The sequence below is a fragment of the Phalacrocorax carbo genome, chromosome 27 (assembly GCF_963921805.1).
Source record: "Phalacrocorax carbo chromosome 27, bPhaCar2.1, whole genome shotgun sequence".
Taxonomy (NCBI): Eukaryota; Metazoa; Chordata; class Aves; order Suliformes; family Phalacrocoracidae; genus Phalacrocorax; species Phalacrocorax carbo.
In genome coordinates this window covers 1,621,254-1,642,088 of record NC_087539.1, presented here as the reverse complement: position 1 = coordinate 1,642,088, position 20,835 = coordinate 1,621,254, and the positions used below count along the sequence as shown (strand labels likewise).

Below are 20,835 nucleotides of genomic sequence, written 5' to 3'. Positions count from 1 at the left end.
ACCTGCTCGCACAGATTTTTCCAGAGGCTGTTTTGCTCACAGATGAAACAAAACCTACCATAAATGTTTGCCTTGTTGCTAACAGCAGTTTTGAACTTTGCTTTCCCACAAATACTTGAGCTGCTGTTGGAGGCTCGCGTGGCGCTCTGCATGGGGCAGATGGAGGTCAGGATGCCTTGGACTTACTGGATCCTCTCCAGCTCTGCGCAGAGAGAGGTAACCGCACACACAAATACATATTTGCTTCAGACGGATTCATTTTAAAGCAAAAGACTGGGTTTAGTGCACTAGGGGAGAAAAGAGTCAACTTTCTGGGCTTTATTGGGGTTTCAGAGTCTTGCACGGGGGAGAGCGGAGGGATGGTTTCGGAGCAGGATGGCAAAGTCGTGGCCAGGCCCAATGTAGCTCAGGGGAAAAGGTGTGTGGAGGATGGATGGGTAGACGGCTACGTACGTATGGAGAGGGAGTTACAGCTGGATGCTGGACGATCTGAGCCTCAAACAGAGGGATGGGCACGGGGTGACCCACAGATGAGCCATCCTGAGGGTCAGGAAAAGGCAGAAATGGGCTGGGCTGGAGCCCAGGGGTGCAGCTTGCAAAAATAAGAATGACTGTATTTCCTCTCCTGAGCCCCCACGCTTCAGAAATTCTGCTTTTCGGGGGTTGATAGCTGCACGGGGGGGCTCTGATGCCGTTGCAGGGGGGAAGCAGGCCTGGAGGAGGGGGATTAGGCAGCGTTTACACATTCAGAGAAGATTAAACCATGAAACTCCCTAAGAGCAGAAGGCGACCCTTTGGTTTCCCTTCTCACAGGCTGGACCGAGGCTGTAGGATCTCCTGGCTGGAAGTGACTCACCGCAGGAGTAGCTGAGCTGATGCACAGCGTGATGGAAAGAGGCTTCCTGCTAACCTAGCCACAGCCGTCAGGATCCTTGCTCCATCCAACGGTGAGTCACTGGCCTCTCATCCTTGGGTTACTGGTGCTAGCCCAGGTCCAGCGGGGAACTGGGAAGCACTGGGATGAAATGCAGAGCTCCCAGTCAAGCCTTCGCCTGCAACGTGCCCACAGCGCATCTTGTTTCCTTCCCCTCGAATGCGTCAAGCACCTCTGTGGCATCGCAGCGCCCCGGTCACCACCCAGACCTGCTCACGAGCCACAAAGGTCGGTGCCTCCGGCTGGAGAGAGCCGGGAGGAGGTTGTCCTTGGCCGGATGGGAGCAGCGGCGCAGGGCGACGCGCGCGGGGGTAGCGAGGCGGGGGGCGGGGGGGGGGCCTGGCTTTGCACTGGGAGAAGGAGCTGCACTCCTGGAGCCAGGGTCGGGTCCTGCAGGCAGGCCTGCGGAGCCGGGGGGCTGCGGTAAGCGGGGACGGGCACCTCACAGGGTTTCTCTCTGCCTGGCGTTTAAATCCAAGGCAAGAAATTAAAGGCAAGAACGACAAGAAGGTTTTTATTTGCTCCTGAGGTGCAAGACAACAACAAGGAGAAGCACAACTACTCGCAAGCTACAAAGATGATGAAGCTGTTCTCGGTAGTGTTGGGTGACACAGCCAAACACCTCGCATCCGGGCAGAGGAGCTGCTCCGAGAAATGTTTGCCGAAGGGCTGACGTAGATTCAGGGTCAGCAGGCAGGGCTGGGTTGGCCGCTCGCGTTATTTCTGTCGCAGGAGTACCTCGCTATAGGGCTCTCGCTCCCTCCTCCCAAAGAGCCTCTTTGCCTGCAGAGACCGCATTTGCCCTCCCCATGCCATCCCCTGGGGCACCGCTTGGTCAGTTATCTGCTGGCCACGGCACGCGAGACCTCCCCTGCCCCATCATCTGGGGCGCCCTCCCAGCGTGGCTTCGTGTCCGCGAGGCATCGCGCGGGACGCGCCAAGCAGCGGGGTCCTTTGGGGGAGAAACCTGGAGTAACTAGGAAAAGCAACTGCTTTGTGATGCTCTTTCGTGACTAGGAGGGAAGCCGATCCTAGGGGGATCGATCCGCTTCGGCGCTGCCTGGGACTGGTGTAAATTCAAGGGCAGAGCAAGGTCGCAGTCACAGGCAGCGCCTGGTCTCCCGGGAGGGCTGCCCGACCGCCTCCGTTAGCAGCAGTGGCCGGGGAAGGGCTCGGCTCGGCCGCTGTGCCCCGGCGTGAGCCCGTCACGCTCGGCTTCCCCCCAGGGCTCGGCTCGTGCAGTGCCAGGGCTGGGCTGGAGGCGGCTGCGGTGGGAATTATTCGGCTCACGGGGAGAGCGGGGAGGCTCTTGGCAGCGAGAGCCAGAACATGGCGTTTTGCTCCTTTGATGGCCAGATGGAAACAGATGGGGAAGAAAGGGGAGGGAGGGGAAAAAAAGCCCCAGACTTTCACATGTTAAAATTAACTGGAACGGGCTGGCCGTCGGCGCGGGGTGGTGGTTGGCATCTGTGGGTGGCACGCGGGGCGTCCCTCCGTCGCTCGGCCTCGGTGCCGGGGCTCGTCCCGCCGCCCCATCCCGTGGCTCCACGCCCGGGGAAGGGGCGAAGCGAGGCAGGAAAGCACCGCAGCTCACACCCGCTCTCACCAGCAACACCCCGTCCGCCACCCCGAGTCCCTTCTGCCCCCCGCTCAGGGAGGGGTGGAGGGGGCGCGTTTTGGTGGGGAACATCTTTTAGTTCTTAAAAAGTTCAGCAAGTTCCAGGAACATTATGTCACTTTGACAAGGAAATGAATTGCGAGGCCATCAATCAAAGCTGCAGGCGCACAGATCAAAGGACCCCGCAGCGCTCGAGTTCCCTTTTACAGCCAGAGCCCTGCACGATCCCCCTCGCCCATATTCCCTGCGGTTGCTGCAGCAACAGCACGCTACAGCGGATGCTTCGCATTTTTATTCGCACCACACATGTTTCCACTCTAACGCTGCAATAACTAGAAAAACCTGCGAAACCAAAGCTGCTTCCCCAGCCTCCAGGGGCAGCGGCTATTCCTGGCTCCCTTTAATGTTCTCAATTTATTAGCGTTATCCTCCTTTTTTTCACGCAGGATAAAATAGAGATTATTTTTGTCCTCTCTAACAAAGAAAAGGAGCTTAAAAAAAAAAAAAAAAAAAAAAAGAACAAAACCAAAACCAACCCCAAAACCTCCGCGTTGAGGCTCGGCCTCTGATTTTGTGCCCGGAATTATTTGCAGGCATAATCAGGTCCTTGGCCATCAAAGCGATGGTATTGACAGCACCGGGCTCACACATGGCCCGTGTTATCCCGGTGCAGCCCCAGCCCGTCGCAGCGGCGGGCAGGTTCGCAGCCCCGTTTTACCAGCCTGCAAACTGGTGGAGCTGGAGGGTGGAGCTGGGGGTGGGGGTGGCACGTCCTCAGCCTCCCTGGACCAAAATGGGATTTGCACCCAGACCGTGGTGTAAGTCCTGTCCCACCACGGGCAAGTCGTGGCATCTGCGGAGGTTGTTGGGGTGGCGCCCAGCTCGCCCAGTCGCTCCTCGTGATGCTCTTACAGCGGATGCAGCCCTGGTTTATGCCACACCCCACAAGAAAAATCATGGCTTCAACCCCACAGAACCCAAGGATGCAGAAACCTCCCGGGCACCTTCCTTACGCCCGTGGTGGCGGAGCATCAGCGCCATTCCGAGCTCTTCCCCAGCGTGCGTTAACCCGAAGACCCCATCCAGCCCCCCGAGACCTCCCATCACAGCCACCCAGCTCGGTGCGGCTGATGAGGTCGGGGCAGAGCCTCGTGCTCCGGCTCCAGCTCAGAAAAGCCAAAAGATGTGACATCACCAGCGAATAAGAAGCAGATTGATAAAATGAAGGGGATTTTTTATTATTATTTGAGGTATTAAGCGGTTGTTCCCCTGGTGAGCGGGACCGAGCTGGACCTGGGGGCACGGCAGTGCCACGCTGCCCCTCAGACCACCCACCTCTCGCTCCAGCGGACCGTCCCCGCGGGCGTGCGGCAGGCGGAGGGAGGCCGGGACGCCTCGGGGGGTTTGCGCGAGCCTGTGACTTGTACTGAAGGGAGGTCGGTCCGCGTCTGTGCCAAAGCTCGGCTCTCCTGGGAGCAAGAGGGAAGCCTGGTCCACCATGGGGACAGCGCGGCGGGGCGCTGGGACCACCGCGGGGTTTGGAGAGGTCTTACGGGGAAGAGACTGGGAGGGCTTGGTTTGCAACCACGCAGGTGGCAGAGATGGGTCAGACCCCTCCAGGACCGGTGAAGAGCATCTACAGGCGGTGTGAGGCTCAGCGGCAGAAATAGGCTCGGCCTGACCGAGACGTGCTTTCAGCCCACGAAAGGATGTGGTTTTGAGGGGACGCCTCAACCCTGGCGCCCACCTCGACCCCACAAAAGCGCTTCTATTTGAGGTCCTACAGCCTCTCTGAAGGTATTGGTGTGCCTCAGCCCTGCGTTCCCACGTGATGGGCTCCCTCGCCCTCTGCCCGTGCGTGGTTTGGTAGTGTCCTTGCTGTCTTTGTTTCACCTTTTCTTTCTTTCCAAAGCGCTAACTGGCCCCGCAGGAGCCCTGCAAACCCCCTTCCAGGCTCAGACCTGCTGAGGACACCCCGGCGCTGGGGACATTTCCTGCCCAGGCCGAAGAAAAGCTGCTCGGGAAGGGTGGATGTGGGTCGCGAGAGGGCAGGGGAGGACCAGGAGGGGAGGTGGGCAGAGGGAACGGGACATGGTGGCGATTCAAAGCTCCCATCTGGTGGCTTCTCACTGAATCAAGAGAGCTAGGCTTTTTTTTTCTCCACATATTTAAGGTCTGAAATTTTCACTGATCTGTCAAAACGAGCGCTATAAAACCCCCAGCTAGCTGGAAAAGCAAAGTTATTGAAACCAGTTTGGTGACTCATGACCTTTCCATGAAAAGTTTATATTAATATTCCTCCAAAAAAACACTCACTGAAAGAACAAATTGAAACGTTCAAGGGAAAAATACTCTTGCCACAAAACAGCCAAATCTGGGTAAAAAAAAAGCCCGCTCGAGCAGTGCGGGGCGCTGAGCTGATCCTTCCCGCAGATCAAAGCTCATTGTGTGGCTCCTTTTTGCTCAGGGATCTCAGCAACACAACACCGAACTTCACTTCCTCCGTCCAAAACCATTTGCCAACGAAATTAAATTAAACGTACTTTTTAAAAAAGGAAAATAATAATAATAATAATAATAATAATAATAATAATAATAATAATAATAAAAAAAATTAATAAAGAACTAAGCCCAGGCGCAAGCCCGTGCCCCAGCTGGTGTTAACTGGCAGCTCCCCAGCCCTCGGCAGAGCTCCGCCAGCTCCTCCAAGCGAGGGCCCTGGATCCTGCCTAAATCCTGCCCTCCCTGGGGTATTTTTCCCTCGCCCTTTGTTTTCGCTCGCTTTCCCAGGCCCCTGTGATCTATTGTCTTTCCGCATTATGAACATCTGACATTCGTCGCTGCCTCGACAACGCTCGCGTGTGAGCAACGCGTTGAGCCGATGCCCTGCCGGCACCGCGGGCTTCGGTGCGGAGGAAGGCGCAAAGTCACCGCGCTCCGTCCCAGCGAGTCTCAGTATCAGCCTGTTTCTGAGCATCTTTTCCTTCTTTCAGCAATAGCGGGCGTTTTTCAAACGCTGGCTCCCGTCCGCGGCTCCTGCCACCCCTGACGAGTTGACGTGAGCGGAGGGAGGACGGGGCTGAGCCGAAGCTTATATTCAAAGTCCTCATCCTGCATCGCTCGGGTCTCCCTGGGACGGGGCTGAGGTGGCTCTTTGAGGTTGCCATTCCACTCAGGCCCCCACCCGGCATGAAGGACGGGCGCGAGAAACCCGTGGAAGCATGCGAAAACACACGTTTCCTTAAAATAGACAAAAATCCTCTCTACGGTGCCTGCGTCCTGAGTGAAACGGCAGCCTCTGCGTGGGTGTACGCAGGGAGGCGCGGGGCGGGAAGGGGTTTTGCCGTGAGCGCTGGTGGACAGCGGGATGCGGGGATAACCTTGTAGCTGAGCTTGAATTGGGGTTTTTCTACTGGAAACGGGGGTAGCTTGCTTGAGCAAAGTTGGCCGAGTCACCTGCTTTTCTTCAGCCCCACCTCAGAGAGCGGAGAGGACATCCTCCTCCTCTCCAGGCTGCAGGGAGCGGCTCAGAGGTTCCCGAGCAGAGGTTCAAGAGAAGCCTGCAGTACAACAGTATCGGTTACTCAGGATGAAGATCACACTGACAAGACGAGAATATTAGTTTTTTATCTGCAGCAAGGCACACACAAAAAAAGAAGGTCGTTGCCTTTTAAAGGACTTTCTCCTGCAGCCTCCTGGTGATGCTCAGCCTGAGCTGCCGCATCCCCATCACTGCCAGTCCGGGGTTGGTGGGGACCCCTCCGCCGCACGGGGCAGGCTCAGCAGCGCGGGAGGACTCTGTAGTACGCTATAGATGTCCGTTATATATATTATATATGGGGACTTGTTACGTGCCAGAACAAGGAGCTAATTTAAAAAAATATCTAAAATATCTATATAAAATATAAAAAATATCTATACAGACACAGGCGCAGGTCAACTCAACAGTTCATGGTTTATTGATATTATTTTAATGATTTTGATGAATTACTGACACCGCTTTAAACTGTATTGTTCCCATAATACCCCTTTGTGCTCTTATTATGAGCCAGAACAACAAAGCGTGATTTTAGCAAGGGCTGTGGCGCCCTGCCGGGGATGGACCCCAATATCCCCAGGGAGCGTTGTGCCAGGGCGCCAGTGTCCCTCCGAAGGGGCTGAGGGCGAGAGCTCCCGGTGACAGGGAGCAACGCCAGGGGAGCGTGGTGGGCAGAGACGGCTTGGAGACGAACGCCGTGGAGAGGCAGAGAGGGCACAGGCAGGAGATGGGCGGGTTATAGGGGTCCCCAAAGGTGTAGGGTATTTTTAGGAGTCGTGACTGGGCATGGGAGGGTGGTGGGTCACCAGTGGGTTCCAGTTTCATGTGTCGGTTCTTCTGCTGTGATAACAGAGGGTTGAAAACTATCCAATGTAAGAAAGGTCTTGGGCAGGATATTTTATGCCTTGGTGGTCTGAATCTGGACCTCCAAACTTGGCTAAAAGAGGATGCAGCTCTCGCAGCATTTCTGCAGGGGGGAGGAAGGGCCTTGGTAGGCAGGCTCAGGCGTGGTGTGAGGAAGCGACGCTGCTTATAGTGCTTGATTTCCTGGGGAAAGCAGGGGCAGAACTGGCTGTGGCTCCAGCCTGGACCTCTTCCAGCCCCTCTATCTTCAGTAGCTGCCATATTTATTTGAAGGGAATTTGATGGTGGATGAGTATTGGCTTCCATCTGTGTAATAAGGGCTATCGTAGACCACCAGAAATGTAGACAGTGGAAGAGGGATGGGTGGGTGGATGGATGGATGGATGGATGGATGGATGGATGGATGGATGGATGGATGGATGGATGGATGGATGGATGGATGGATGGATGGATGGATGGATGGATGGATGGATGGATGGATGGATGACTGGGCAGATGGATGGATGACTGGGCAGATGGATGGATGGATGACTGGATGGATGACTGGGCAGATGGATGAATGGATTCAAACTCAAGTTCATTTTGAATTATGCCATTTCTCAAGAACAACATGGATGCCTATCACTGTTGCTTCTTCCCCTGGACTCCGAGAATACCTTGTATTGCTCATTGAAACATCCATCGCTCCACATTTCCACCTGAATCTCTCATAGATAAGAGTCTCTTGTTCCAAACTGGACAAGTGAATATTTCTGACTGGCTTTTGCAGGGTCAACTGGGCTTTTAAAAAATTTTAAAAAAAGGCTAAAACCCAAAAAAGTCTGCCCTGAACTCCACGGCTGGTGCTCACGTTAGCATAGGCAATGTCCCCTGACATCCGGGCAGCAGGCAGGAGCATCTGTGCCGGAGGGCTTGGGGGTGTCGGTGGAGGAGGGAGGAAGGAAATCTGGAACCCATAAGCTCCACTGATGTTTGCATTACCTTGCACGGCTGCATTGGTCTGTGCCTGGTCCGCCCACGGTCCCCCTCGCCCTATCAGCAAGAGCCATTCCCCAAAGTTATTCGAACGCCCTCCTCTCCGTAGCCCAAAGGAAAAACCAACCGAGCTCCTTGGAGGGCTCCGCAAGGCTTGGGAGGTTTGGGGAGGCTGGAGGGTGGATGCTCCAGGCTGCACCTCTTGCGTGGGCACCGGCTGCTCTCCAGGCCGCCTCGCCGATGTGCTGTGGCCGTCGCACCTCGTGAGACCCCGGAGCCCTTTGCCTGCAAGGTGCCCAGAAGATGAAAGAGGAAAGCATGTGCCCGGACTCCCCCGAAGGCAGCCTGGTCACCAGCGAGGAGGAGGGCGAGCGGCTGCACAAGAAATGCCTCCGCAAGCGCGGCCAGGGGGGCAAGGCGGCAGAGGACTGCGGTGCCCCGTCGCCGCAGGGCAAGCGGAGCAAGCGCAGCCCCGTCCCGCAGTCCTTCGACGACGTGCACACGCAGCGCGTGATCGCCAACGTGCGGGAACGCCAGCGGACCCAGTCACTCAACGACGCCTTTGCGGAGCTGCGGAAGATCATCCCGACGCTGCCCTCCGACAAGCTGAGCAAGATCCAAACCCTCAAGCTGGCCGCCCGCTACATAGACTTCTTGTACCAGGTCCTGCAGAGCGATGAGCTGGACCACAAGATCACCAGCTGCAACTACCTGGCCCACGAGAGGCTCAGCTACGCCTTCTCCGTCTGGAGGATGGAAGGGGCTTGGTCCATGTCGGCGTCCCACTGAGCCGGGGTACGTATCGCCACCTCCCCGCTGACGCCTCCGCACATCCCTCGCTCCTGCATCCTCCGTGCACCTCCCCAGCCCGGTCCTGCGGGGGAAACGCACGGCAGCCGCCCCCTCCTCGCGCTCCACGTGCAAGCGATTTGCTTTAACGAACCCCAGACGCTGCCAAGGCCGGCGGTCGGAGGAGTTGGCGATTCCCAACCTTGCCGGGGCCGGTAGGACGTTGCAGGGGGCCGAGCAGCGGAGCCCTGAAGCAACTGATCTCATTTAGTGGGGTATGGTCTGGGCAGGCTAGTGAAAGGTTTAAAACGAGGGCTTAAAAAAAATAAATAAATCTGATTTATCCTCCCATGGTAACCCGGGAGGGCACGTAAATCAGCAGACACCCTCCTGAATGTGCTTGGGTTAGCGAGGTGTCAAAACGGCACGAGCAAGACCGGCGGCAGCCCTGCAGACATCGGCCGGTGGCTGCTGTTGCTCCCACCGCGCGAAGAGCCTTGTGCTCGCCTCTCGGGCGAAACTCGGCAGCCGGCCCCCGAAGCCGCTGGGTGGCCCCGGGGCCCCCATCCTGCCGGGCTTTCTCCTCTCCCGCTCCTACAGCGCTGCAGATAAGATGGGATCCGTAATCCCCCCGGCTCTGTAGGCATCCTACACTGCAGGGACTACAATACTGCGTGAGGGTGCGGGGGTCTGCCCGCCCGCTGCACGGCACCCCTCGCTTCGTGTGCTCAGCACCAGCCGGCCTCCACCTGAGCATCTTTTCGGTCACTGGCAAAGCTGCTGGGACGAGAGGGGAATAATCCTATTTTCACTGCTTTAGGTCTCGTTGGGCTGGGAGAAAGGGGGCACGGGGGGAGATGGGTCACGCTAACGTTCCCGGCAGCCCGTGAGCGGGAGCAGAAAGCTCCGGAGGACGTTCCCAAGCTGTGGACTTTGGGGGCACTTCGTGGGCGCCCAGCCCAGATCCCGAGAGTCCCCGTTGTCCCCTAAGCAGGCTCAGGGCTATCTGGCTTCCCTCGGGCACTGGCTAACCCCTGCCTTGTGTCGGCCCCGGCGCCGGGGGTTAGAGACCACCGGGTCCTCTGGAGAAGCCAACTGCAAAAGGACTCATTTTTCTTGCACCCACCACTAAGGGCTGCGACGTGGAAAACCCTTTTCTTTATATTTTTCTGCCAGCTATCTGAGGTCAGCCTTGTGCAACCTCCTTACGTGCCATTTCTCCTCCTGGCCAGACTTACTGAAGTCCCAGTTCAGTGCAGGGACCCGCATGCCCGCGCCCAGCCGTGGTCTCCCTGCAAGCAGAAGCAGCGTATTTATAACACGAGACAGGCCAGACCCTGTGGTGGGAAGTGCTGAGCGGGTGCAAGACCCTAATTAAAGACACCCCCCCCCCTCCAGCTGGGGCAGGGAGCTGGTGCGATGCTGCAGGCCGGTGTGAGACCGCCGGTCCCTGCCCTGTCACGGCACAGCCTGGCGAGGACGACGGGCTCCTCGTGCCTCCACCTTTAGAGTGTATTTTGGGGAAGCCATAGTGCAAAAAACCAAAAGTAATCTGCTCGCCACCCTGGTCTCACGTTTCGAAAGGCCAGAGGGAGTGGGAAAGGGAGGAAAGAGGCCTTTCTGAGACAAAATAAATCACAGCAAATTCCTGCCAAGTGGCCCAAGCGATGCCCGGGACCCTCTGCCACCGCCCACATGAGCACTGCTGACCTGCCTGCATTTGGGTTTTGCCACTTAACCGCCCTGAATTTCAGGTCAGATCTGCGGATATCGGTGCAGCCGCCGGCTGAAGGTGTTGACCAGCTCCCAGGGGGATTTCATTTAAGGTTGTGCTACATTTAAACTCTCGTTTTGCTGCAAACCTTGCTAAGAGCTCTTCTAGCCAACAGCAAACCTGCCAGTTGCCTAAATCCGTGTATAGATTTCCATTATTTGGGGCAGACAATAATTGTTTAAGACCTGGATGAGAAAGACAGCCCTTGCTAGAAGCCGGATTGCTGCCCCTTAGCCGTGGCAGGGTGCTGCCAGGGACACCGTCCCCTTTGGGACAGCCAGAAGCAAAGCGTGTGGTTACTTGTTCTCACTTTGAGAAGCCAAGAAGCTGCCAGGGACGGTCGGGATGCTAAGCCTCCCGAGCAGAGCAAGCCCGTATCCCTCCCCAGAGCCTCTCTCACCCTCTTCTGGGCATCACATTTTAGCAGCCCTGTGAGTTTTGCAGTAGGCAGCTGGGTTATCCTGTTTTGGGGGAGGCAGGGTGCTCCGTGCACGCCCCCAAAAGATGGGAGCTGCTCGGCACAGCTTGGCCCCGCTCCTGGGGGTCGCAAGAGAGGTGGGATCCGCCTGGCGGGCGCGTGGGTTTCTTTGGTGGGTGGTTGTTAAGGGCTTCGGCACTGTGCTGACGAAGGCCGTGCTGTGCGCGTCGTTCAAGCCCAGCTAGAGGCATGGCCACCTTGAGGAGATGTGGGGGTTTTGAGTGCCCTCCCCATCGCCCCCAGACTCGAGGCCGTTGCTCTCGGCACACGCGCGGCCGCTCCCGGTTGCGTGTGGGGGCTGACGTGCAGCTCTGCGTCCGGACGTTGACTTGTAGACCTGTTTATTTAAGCCGAGTGCTTGGCAGGAGTCGCGCTCCCATGATAAACAGAGGCATTAAAGACCCTTAGTGATCTTAAAGCTGTCTCTGCTAAATGAAAAAGCCTCCGTGTAAAATCCCTCACGTCCTGTGAGCGCGGTACTCTCAGTGTGCTTAGCCTTGCTGGTTAATATTCATCCCGAGCGGCTCCGGTGCTTGCCTTGAGGCAAAGCATCCTTCAGCTGAATAGATAATAATCTGCTTTGTGCCAACCTGCAGCGGTATTCGGGTACCAATTAGCATCTCCCAGCCGGGCAGGGACGTAAGGGGAGGAGGATTTGCTAAGCAAAGACCGAGAAGAGGGAACAGCCACAGGGGAAGCGATGCCGGAGTTGGAAAGGTTGCGTCTCTCTCCCGTAAGTGAATTAACCCAGCGCTTGCAATGGGACTGTAATTTTATAATGTAAAGCAGCTAATGGCTGCTGCGAGCGCCGGCGTACTGGTCTCCACTGAAACCCAGCCTATTAAATATCAAAGGGCGCTGGAATAGCGGGATGTGGATATGCCCTTGTTAACCAGGAGACATCATCCGGGGAAAGAGGGATTGAGCCCTCAGGCAAGAAAAATAATGTTTGAAGTCCCCCAAGCTCATGGTTTTTCAGCACAGTCTTGAGCACATTAAAATGGTTTCTTTTCCTGCTGGAGGAGAAAATGAGTCTGGAAGCTGAAACTGCTGGGGGGGAAAGACTGGTGGAGTTGTAAGGGGTGATATTCCTCGCCCTTCATTTGTCTCCCTGGATTTATTGTCTTTCTCGCATTGCCCTCACTTAATTGTCTATCCTGAAAGACCTTGGATAAATCTTCCCTTTGGGGACTGTTGCTCTTGCTTGGAGTCTGCTTTGTCGGGTGGATGTTTCATTTTCTTTTATTTATAAATACGTCTCATTGCACGGTATTAAAGCACCAGGGTACTAAAGGAGCTTGGGGAGAGCTCCCTTCCCTCTTCAGATCTGCTCAGAAAATACATTTAAAGCAGCATCTGTTTCAAAAAGCCGAGATCCCTCTGCAGCCTGGCGAGAACGCACAGCCCTGGCCGGCTGAGCTGCACGCCGCCTCCGTCCGTCCTTTGAAAGCAGCGAGAAGTGGGTCCATTCGCTCCCTGCTGGTTAAACTGGCCAAGCTGGCTCAGGGTACCCCGGGCTGGCTTAGGGCAAGCCCGGGCGCTGGGCTCCTCCTTAGCCAGGTCCAGCGGGCGAGGAGTGGTGCTGGCAGCAACCACCTCGCTTTCACTTTTGGTTTGAGCTCCCAGAAGAGAAGAGGAGTTGCCCAAATCCTGGGAAATCCGTGATTTCTCTTTTTTCCATTCGGGTCAAGGAATACGCCACGTACCAGCCGTGCCCCGTGCTCCCATCCACGCGCCCTGGCAGGACGCTTCTGGGATTTGCTCCTTGATCTGGCGTGGAGAAGGTTCAGGGGCTGCTCTCTGCCCCACAGGCGCAGAGCTGGGGCAGCATTAGCCACGGGGTCTGTAGGGTGCACAGGTAGAAGGAGAGATGTTTGGTGCCTTGAAGGCTCCAGCTGGGGTGCCCTGGGGCAGGAGAGGCTGCCCTAGGTGAGGGATGCGGGACATCCCCCAGGACCCCAGGGCTGACCTCGCGCCCTGGCTCTGGGTAAGGGTGCGGGACTGGGTGGGCTGGGGATGCTCAGTCTGACCACAAGCAGCTCACGCCGTGCCCGGGGATGCCCCGACTGCTGTGTAGGATCAAGGGGCGGCATCACCTTGATGTTCCCGGAGCCCAGCCTGAAGCAGAGAGAGCCACAGGCTGTGTCCAGCCTTCCCTCTCCAGGTCTCTTGGCATGAGACCATCCAGCACAAGGACATGCCGAAGAGGAGACTGGGGCTGCCGTTAATTTCACCATCAGAAAAAAAACCTTTTTCTAGCAAAAACTTCCATATTTGTATTAAAGCCAGAAGAACTCAACCTGAAACCTGCCCGGGGGGACCGGGTTCCTCTCCATCGCAGGAAAGCAGGTTCTCAGCACTACTCAGGATTAGTTAAAATTAAAACAGAGATAAACCTACAGAGCCAGTCTTCACGAGCATTAAAATGTCTGCTGGTTTACGATCCCCACGAGGAGCCGGGCTCGCTAGATCTCAGCTGTGTTCGCTTAGCCCAGAGGAATGCCTTTGAAACGAGCCCGTATTTCATCGCCAAATGTCATGGGAATGCACCTGGGATCTGAGGGGGAACGAAGGAGATGCGTTAACGAGACGGGCTTTGCATTTAATTTCCTTTTATAGGGCTGTACCTGAGCAGCGACGAGGGCGTTAATGCAGCGGAGGGAGGGAAGGGCAGCCGTCGGCCGGGGCGCTGAGGACAGGCTCGCGGAGCGCTGTGTGTCCCGGCTCTGGGGTCTGCTCCACGCCAGCCCCGGGAGCCTCCGTCCCCAAGCCCTGCGCGCTCGGGGCAGGGCCGCTCGCCCACGGAGGCTCCCGCAGCCCTTCGGCCGCTTTCAAAAATCACACCGTGAGCGCGTTGTTTGGCGTCAGAGCTTGTTGGCTTGAGAGGTTGATGTGCTGTGGGGCGAGGGGAGGTTGTTAGCGTTCACACGGGCTGGGCTGAGAGGCTCGTGGCTGTGCTTCCCACCACCCCGGCCACCCCTGCGCCGTGCCAGCCTTGCTTGTGGCAGCAGGCATCGCTGCCCTCGAGCACCGCGGATGCGTGCAGCGCCCGGCGCAGACCTTTCAGACCACGGTCCCAAAGGCACAGCAACGGGATGCGTCGGGCTGCGGGGTTTTTTTCTCCTCTCTCTGCCGCCTGGCTCGGGCAGGCTCCGTCCCATCTGCAGAGAGGGTGGGCAGGGGCTGCCCCCAGCAGCCTGCCGGCCCCTGGCCGCATTACCTCAGCCAGTGCCCAGGGGTGAATTACTGGAGGGCTTGATTTATTCCTCTCCAGGCTCCTCTCCAGAGAGGTAAAGGGCTCAGCTATTGCTCAAGGAGGGACTACAGAAGCAGGCGTCAAAGCAGGGGGGATGAAATAAAGCCGGAGACCTGGGGGTGACGGGGAGGAAGCCCAGCGAGTGCCAGGGCCAGCAAAACGAAGCCATTGCCCTACAGGGCTTGATTCCCCTCTTCCCCCTCCCCATGCCTGGTCCCTCAAGACATGCTGGAGCCGTTTCCAATCTCCTCCAGCCCTTGCAGGAGTCGTTTGCCCCTGCCCAAGGTCCGGGTCCGGCTGCCGGCTTGGCTTGCCCTGCTCTTGTGCTCGGTTCACCCGCACCACGGCCCCTGGCTCCAGGCTGGCGTCCGGCATCGGCTGGAGGCGCCCGGAGGCTCCACGGGGTCCCCTCTGGCGTCACCCACCCTGGGGACAGCCTGTCATCCTCCGGGCTGGAGAGGGACCAGTTCATCACAGGATAGTGCCAGTCCTCCCCACGGAGGGGGCGGGGTGAGTGGTTCGGCTGCTTTCCTTCTCCCTCCTCCCGGAGAAGCATATTTGAGGTAAAAGCTGTGATTTTAAAAATGTTTTTCTGAACGCTCCCGGTCCCGGGCTCAGGTGCGAGGGCATTTCCCAGCACGTCCCATGCAAACGCCTGTGGCTGCAGGGAAGCCTGCGAATGCGAAGCACGAAGGCTCAAAGGCCAGCAACCCAACGCGGCTCGTCCCCCCGCCGGCTTCCCAGCCGAGCGCCGGGTTTTGCATGATTTTGGGAAGCCTGGGCTGGCCGTACCGAGCCAAAACCTCGGTGACTCGGCAGCTGGGCTGACCCTGCCTGTCTCCCTTAGGTCTTCCGCCTCCGCCTCGATGGAAGCAAGCAGCAGCTCAGCAGCACCCGGGCACCCAGACCCCGCCACCCCGCTCTCCTCCAGCACCCGAAAAAACCGACAGCAGCCTCCCCGGCGAGCAGGAGAGCGCGAGCCCCGTCCCACCCCGCCAGCCCCCTCGCCCGGGGCTGCTCTGACCCCCTCCAAACCCCGGGGCTGGGGCAGAGGGACCCGAACCGGGACCTGAACCAGGACCCAGGTGGTTTTGCTTGGAACGAGCTTGGTTGGATGCTGTGTATGAAACTCTTTTAGGGTGTAATTTATTTTTTGACTCGCAGGTAAGAAATAGTCGAGTTACCTACGCCGGTAGTAGCCGCCCGCTTCCCGAGCCTGCAGGGACGCCGATGTCCTCGGCTCAGCGGGCTCGGTGCTCCCCGCGCCCCCCCGCCGCCTGCAGCCAGCCCCGCAGCCAGGACGTGCAGGCAGCTGCCTTCTGCCAGGACCAGGCGGGGACAACCCCTCTCGGGGCGATGGGAAAGGCTCGAGCCGTCCCTCGCTGGCCTGGTGCTCACCGCTTCCTAACGCCTCCCCAGGGACACGAAACCGCAGCCACCAAGGGTTTGGGCCTCTTTCACGCCGCTCTGGAGGCCCGCACCGCGCTGGCACCACGCTCTGTACTGCTGCCTGGCGTGCAGGGTGGGTTTTGGGGGGCTGCTGAGCCCCCCAGTGAACCCCGCGGCTCACGACGCCCTGCGGACGTGCCTCAAAATCACCCGCCCTGTTCGAAGAACCCAATTTCTTTGAAATTATTGGAAAACGAGGCTGGAGACGCTGAACGCAGCCCTTCCCTCTTCCTCGCGAGGGTGCGAGAGTTTGGGGACCCCTCGGGAGCGGTGCTGCCCTGGGGGGATTCAGGCTCTTTTGGGGGGATGCAGAGACGCTGGGGGGGGGATGACGGAGGGGCCTTGGGGTTTTCGGACAATCCCGTTAAGTCCAGGGGGAATTTTCCAGGGTTCAAACGTCTTGTTTCCTAAGGAAATGGTGCTGCCGTAAGCGCGAGGCAGCGTGGCCGCGCGCCCGCCCCTGCACCCTCCGTCAGCGCTGGTGCTCGGCCAGTGGTATTTAAATTGGGCAAAAGAATCAGGTATTTTTGCTCGTTTTAGCAGAGAAAGGGAGGAAAAAAACTCCCTGTAAGCGAGGCTGCAACACGCGTGTAACCCAAATACCCCATGTGGGAGAGAAGCGGTACCAGTGACTCAACAGCAGAGTTTCAGTTAGTGATCACGCTTTATTACACACCAGAGAATCCAACGAGAAGCGACAGCAAGGCTCAGACTACCTTTTTCTGTATAATCTTCAATTTTTATGTACACTGTGAGTGGATTCCCTGCTCCGGGGAGCTGACCGCAGCCTTTAAAAAGACCTGAATGTGCTTAAAAAAATAAAAATTCCATTAAAAATAGGGTTGTGGATGGCTTCATTAACCGCATCAGAGGAAGTATTTTACACGTGAAAAATGAAACCACCTTTAGAAATATAATTTTTTTTTTCAAAAAAATAAAATGTGCTTTAAAAATAAAGGGGAAATACCTCTTTGTGAAGCGGAGACTCAGGCTTCCAACCCTAATTTTTTTTTAAAAAAAGCGCTTTTAAGTATCTTTTAAGTATCTTTAAAAAAATTATTTTTAAAGTAACATGTTGTTGAGTCTTTTTTAAAAAAAATCCTTATCTCGACTTATTTTAAAATGAGCAAAACATCAGCCCTAAGGCCCGAACAACAGTGTGAACGAAGAACTTTGGGTTTTTCAATGTCATGGTCATGGTGGTTGTTACCAAAGACACAGAGTTTTGGGGGGAAAAGCTCATTGGGGCAAGGAGGGACGGATCTGGGGGTGTCATGGCCGTTACCGTCACGAGTCTTGGGGGTCATCCCCCCCCCCCCAAAACCCCGTCCCCACGGGCCGGTCACCCCAGCAGGACACCGGGCGTCCCGCAGCGGCCGCCGCACCAACCACCCACCCCATGGGCGGGGGGCCTCTGTGGGTCCCGGCGCCCATTTTTGGGGGGTGTGTGTGTCCCGTTCGCCGCGGGCGATGGGACGGAGCGCGCTCAGCGGCGCGGCGCGGGCACGGCGCCAGGGACGGCTGCAGAGCCCAGCTCCAACCGCTGGAGAAGCCCATCGTCGGCGTCACGGTGGGACGTTCAGCTCTTAAAACCAGGCAGATGGGAGGTGGGCGAGGACCCTCCCTCCAGCCTGGGCGAGAAGTGACGCACCCACCCAGACCTGGGCGTCCACATCACCACGGCAGGACGTCCACCCATGGGACCCCGCCACCTCCTCCAGCCTCGGCGCTCAGCGGACACCCCTGAAAGGGGTGGTTGGGGGGGAGGGGGGACCTGGGGATGAGGCGGTGCCACCCCACCCTTCCAAACAAGCACGTAACCCCGCTAGGAAAGAAAACCTCGCACAAACACCCGCGTTTCACCACCGCGGTGTTTGGCCCCCGTCTTCAGGGTCGAACCCTCAAGCGACCCGGTTGGGAGCTGGGGCCGGCGCGTCCCGTGAGCCGGTCGGCGCCCGGGCCGGGGGGACGCGACAGGGAGGCGAATGCAGAGGGGCTGCGCGGGGTCTCGGCTCCGGGTTGGGGTTACCCACCACGCAGCGTGCAGAGGGTGACCGACTTGTTGGCCGCCCACCCCAGCCCGGGCTGGGTGACGCTCAGGAAGGTGTCGCTGGGCGCCAGGCTGGAGGCTGGGAAGGGCCAGCCCTTGGATTCATGAGCTTAATTAATCACAGCTTTTTTTCCATTGGTATCTTGCCCTGATAGACCCAGAGGAAAACTGAAAACGTTAAATACTAAAATAGTTAAGGACTGAGGCAAGAGGCCGCTTGCTTGGGGCACGTCCCTCTGTAACAGCTCCCACAGCTGAGCTCACCCAGTTGCCCCCACAGCGCTCGCGCGATGGCAACTGGGGCACCAGCGCCCCTCGGCTGTTGAGCTTCGGGCTGCCCCGGAGGCGAGGAGCGGCCGCGGGCCACGTCGCAGCACGACGGCTCCAGCGGGGCGTGAGTCGGGCTGGGACCCGCCGGGAGAAACGGGAGCGAGGGTGGGACCGAGCAAGGAAGGGAAACTGAGGCCGGTGGAGGGAGAGGTGGTGGTTCCGGCAGAGCCGCGGCACGGGGCCGTGGGGGGCCCGGCTCAGCCGAGGGGTCTGTGGGGTCCCAGCTCAGCTGAGGGGATGGAGCCGAGGGGTCTGTGGGGTCCCAGCTCAGCTGAGGGGATGGAGCCGAGGGGTCTGTGGGGTCCCAGCTCAGCTGAGGGGATGGAGCCAAGGGGTCTGTGGGGTGACCAGCTCAGCCGAGGGGGTGGAGCTGAGGGGTCTGTGGGGAGCCTAGCTCAGCAGAGGGATCTGTAGAGTCCCAGCTCAACCGAGGGGTCCGTGGGGGTCCCAGCTCAGCCGAGGGGGTGGAGCCGAGGGGTCCGTGGGGGTCCCAGCTCAGCCAAGGGGGTGGACCCGAGGGAAGGGGTGGCAGCACCAGCCTTGGCTCAGGGACACCAGAAACCCTCAAGTGGCCCAAGGCTGGAGAAGCAGGTCCTTCCCACCACCCCGCAGCCCACCTCAGGGGGAGACCCACACCATGGAGGGACGGCAGCTACTAATACCAGGCTCTGGAGAAGACAGTGAAAGGTTTTGGGGGGCTTTTTAACCCTTTCCTGCCCAAGCTGTCCCACTGCAACGTGACACCCTCTCTCCTGTCCGGCAAGATGCTGCTGTGGAGGGGTCCCAGGACCACCCTGCAGGGCGAGCGCAGGCACCCGAGCCCCGGCAGCAAGGAGGCGGCCGTCAGGGCAGTGCTGCAGTGCGGCCAGGCCGGCTTCTCTACGTGTCACCCGGCTGTAAGGACACTCACAGCCTCCCCGGTCTCTGGCCGGCACTGCTGGACCCCAGCTCTGGGCAGTCGGAGACACAGAAATGTTTTATTCTTCCAAGGTCCTTTTTTTTTTTTCTCCTTTCTCTTTTTTTTTTACAAAACCTCCTCCCTGTGCCTGCTGGTCCTGGCCGCCTCCCGAGCTCAGCCAGGCCTCTGTGTCCCGGCCACCCCAGCCCAGCTGTCCCCAAACCCCGCAGCACCGTGACGCCCGAGCGGGGACCTGTCCTTGGGGGGGCAACCCAGGGGACACGGGGACGACACGGGGAAGGCTCCCGGGGTGACGAGCCACATGCTGCCCTGTTGCACTATGAGATGGGAAGAAGGCAAATCTAGCCGGACACGGCGTTTTTGGGGGGCCTGACCCTGCCTCTGTCACCCAAGACAGCCTGGACAGAGACAGGCACTGTATTGCTGGGGCTTTGGGCATCCCTGGGGCAGCGGAGCACCAAGCAGAGGGGGACAGGACTTGAGTTGAGCTCAGCTGGAGAAGAGGGGCCCATGGGGGTGCTGGGGGTGGGCTCAGGGGGCTGACTGGAAGACAGCTGGGCTGCCCCCTGCTTTAGGGATTACAGGGGTGGGCACTGATACAGACCCTCAGGTCAGCGGGTTGCTGAAAAGGGCTCAAGGCACCTTGGTAACATCCACACGACGACGTGTTTGATCCCGGCATTCCCACGGAAAGAAGAGTACGTAAGGTTCACATTAGCACACGTCAATTGTATATAGTGCAAATCAGAGCCCCAGCACCAGAGGGTTCGCGCTCTGGTTAGTGGTTAGGATGTCCCACGGGTGCAATCCTGGGCACTGCAGACACTCCAGCCCTTGCTCTTCCCCAGCTGCAAGGTGATCGGCGCATCGTGCACAGCTGTCCAAACGCTTCTCGTGCAGAACGAGGTCATACCCCATCTCACTGTCATGCTCACTCCCTCCTTGGGCCCTACCAGAGGAAGGGGGGCCAGGGAGCCTTCGCGAGAAGACACAGACAGCCCGTCCCTCCCGAGCAAAACACCGGGCTGCTTCTCAAAGGCAGCGCTGCCTGGCCGGGGAGGAGCTCTCGGTGCAGTCCCGAAGGCGGCTCTAACCACCCGCAGCTTGGCCACAACATCCATCCCAACACCCACCCCCTTTCCCCAAGGGTGAGGAAGATCCCAGGAGGAGGGCAGGTCTGCGTCGGGCTGCCAGCGCAGCCAGAGGGGTGGAGGCCTCTCACGCGTGTCCCCAGAGGGGCTGCAGGTCCCGAAGGTTGGGGACTGATAGCACGCACGGTCTAGGTTCGCAAGGCCATGCCCTGCAGAGGGAGTCTGTGGTTTTCCATCGGTCCCGAGCAGGAAGACATCTTCCCGGTGGCTGCAGGAGCATCCTTTCTGGGAGACCTGCCGAGGCGGCAGCCAAAGGTCCAGGCCATTTCAGGACCGTGACTCGGGGAGTGAGGATGACGTGGCAAACGGGAAGCCAGGAGTGAAGAGCGAGCGCTGGGCTCAGGAGAGTCCAGCCACATCCTGGAAGCAGGGGAGCAGAAAAATGTCACTGCTCGTCACTGGTTCATGGGCTCCTCTTCCTCCATCGGCTCGTCCTGTGGCCTGGAATGGAGAAATAAGACACATGAGAAGGAGGAGAGACCTGTGTGACACAACACAACTCTCTCAGCATTGAGGAGCCTTCTGGCAAGCCCAGCATCTACACGGGCCTCCCAGTGCTTCCCGCTCCACTGAGACCTACGTAGACTCTGGCTGAGTCCTGGTGAGGATGGGAAAAGGTGGTGGGCAGGCAGGACCCCGGCTGAAAGGAGGTGATAAACCCCCACGCCTCCAGCCTCCAAGGAAGGAGAAAGGATTTGGTCTCAGTTTCA

At 58.3% G+C, this 20,835-nt stretch overlaps 2 protein-coding genes across 10 annotated transcripts in view; one reads left to right on the top strand and one right to left on the bottom strand.

Annotated features, from left to right (window-relative positions):
• The first annotated feature begins 7,858 nt into the window (after positions 1-7,858).
• On the top strand, positions 7,859-15,983 carry LOC135317887 (twist-related protein 2-like). The gene is made up of 2 exons (XM_064474490.1): positions 7,859-8,724; positions 15,074-15,983. The coding sequence occupies exon 1, from the start codon at positions 8,233-8,235 to the stop codon at positions 8,716-8,718; it is 486 nt and encodes a 161-aa protein (XP_064330560.1). The 5' UTR covers positions 7,859-8,232; the 3' UTR covers positions 8,719-8,724; positions 15,074-15,983.
• A 3,473-nt stretch (positions 15,984-19,456) lies between these two features.
• The window catches only part of HDAC7 (histone deacetylase 7), a 95,537-nt gene continuing 94,158 nt past the window's right edge, over positions 19,457-20,835 (bottom strand). For all 9 annotated transcript variants that reach the window (XM_064474366.1, XM_064474365.1, XM_064474367.1 and 6 more), the window contains one exon: positions 19,457-20,566. In XM_064474366.1, the coding sequence (XP_064330436.1) occupies positions 20,521-20,566 (46 nt within the window). In that variant the 3' untranslated portion in view covers positions 19,457-20,520. The remainder of the gene's footprint in view (positions 20,567-20,835) is intronic.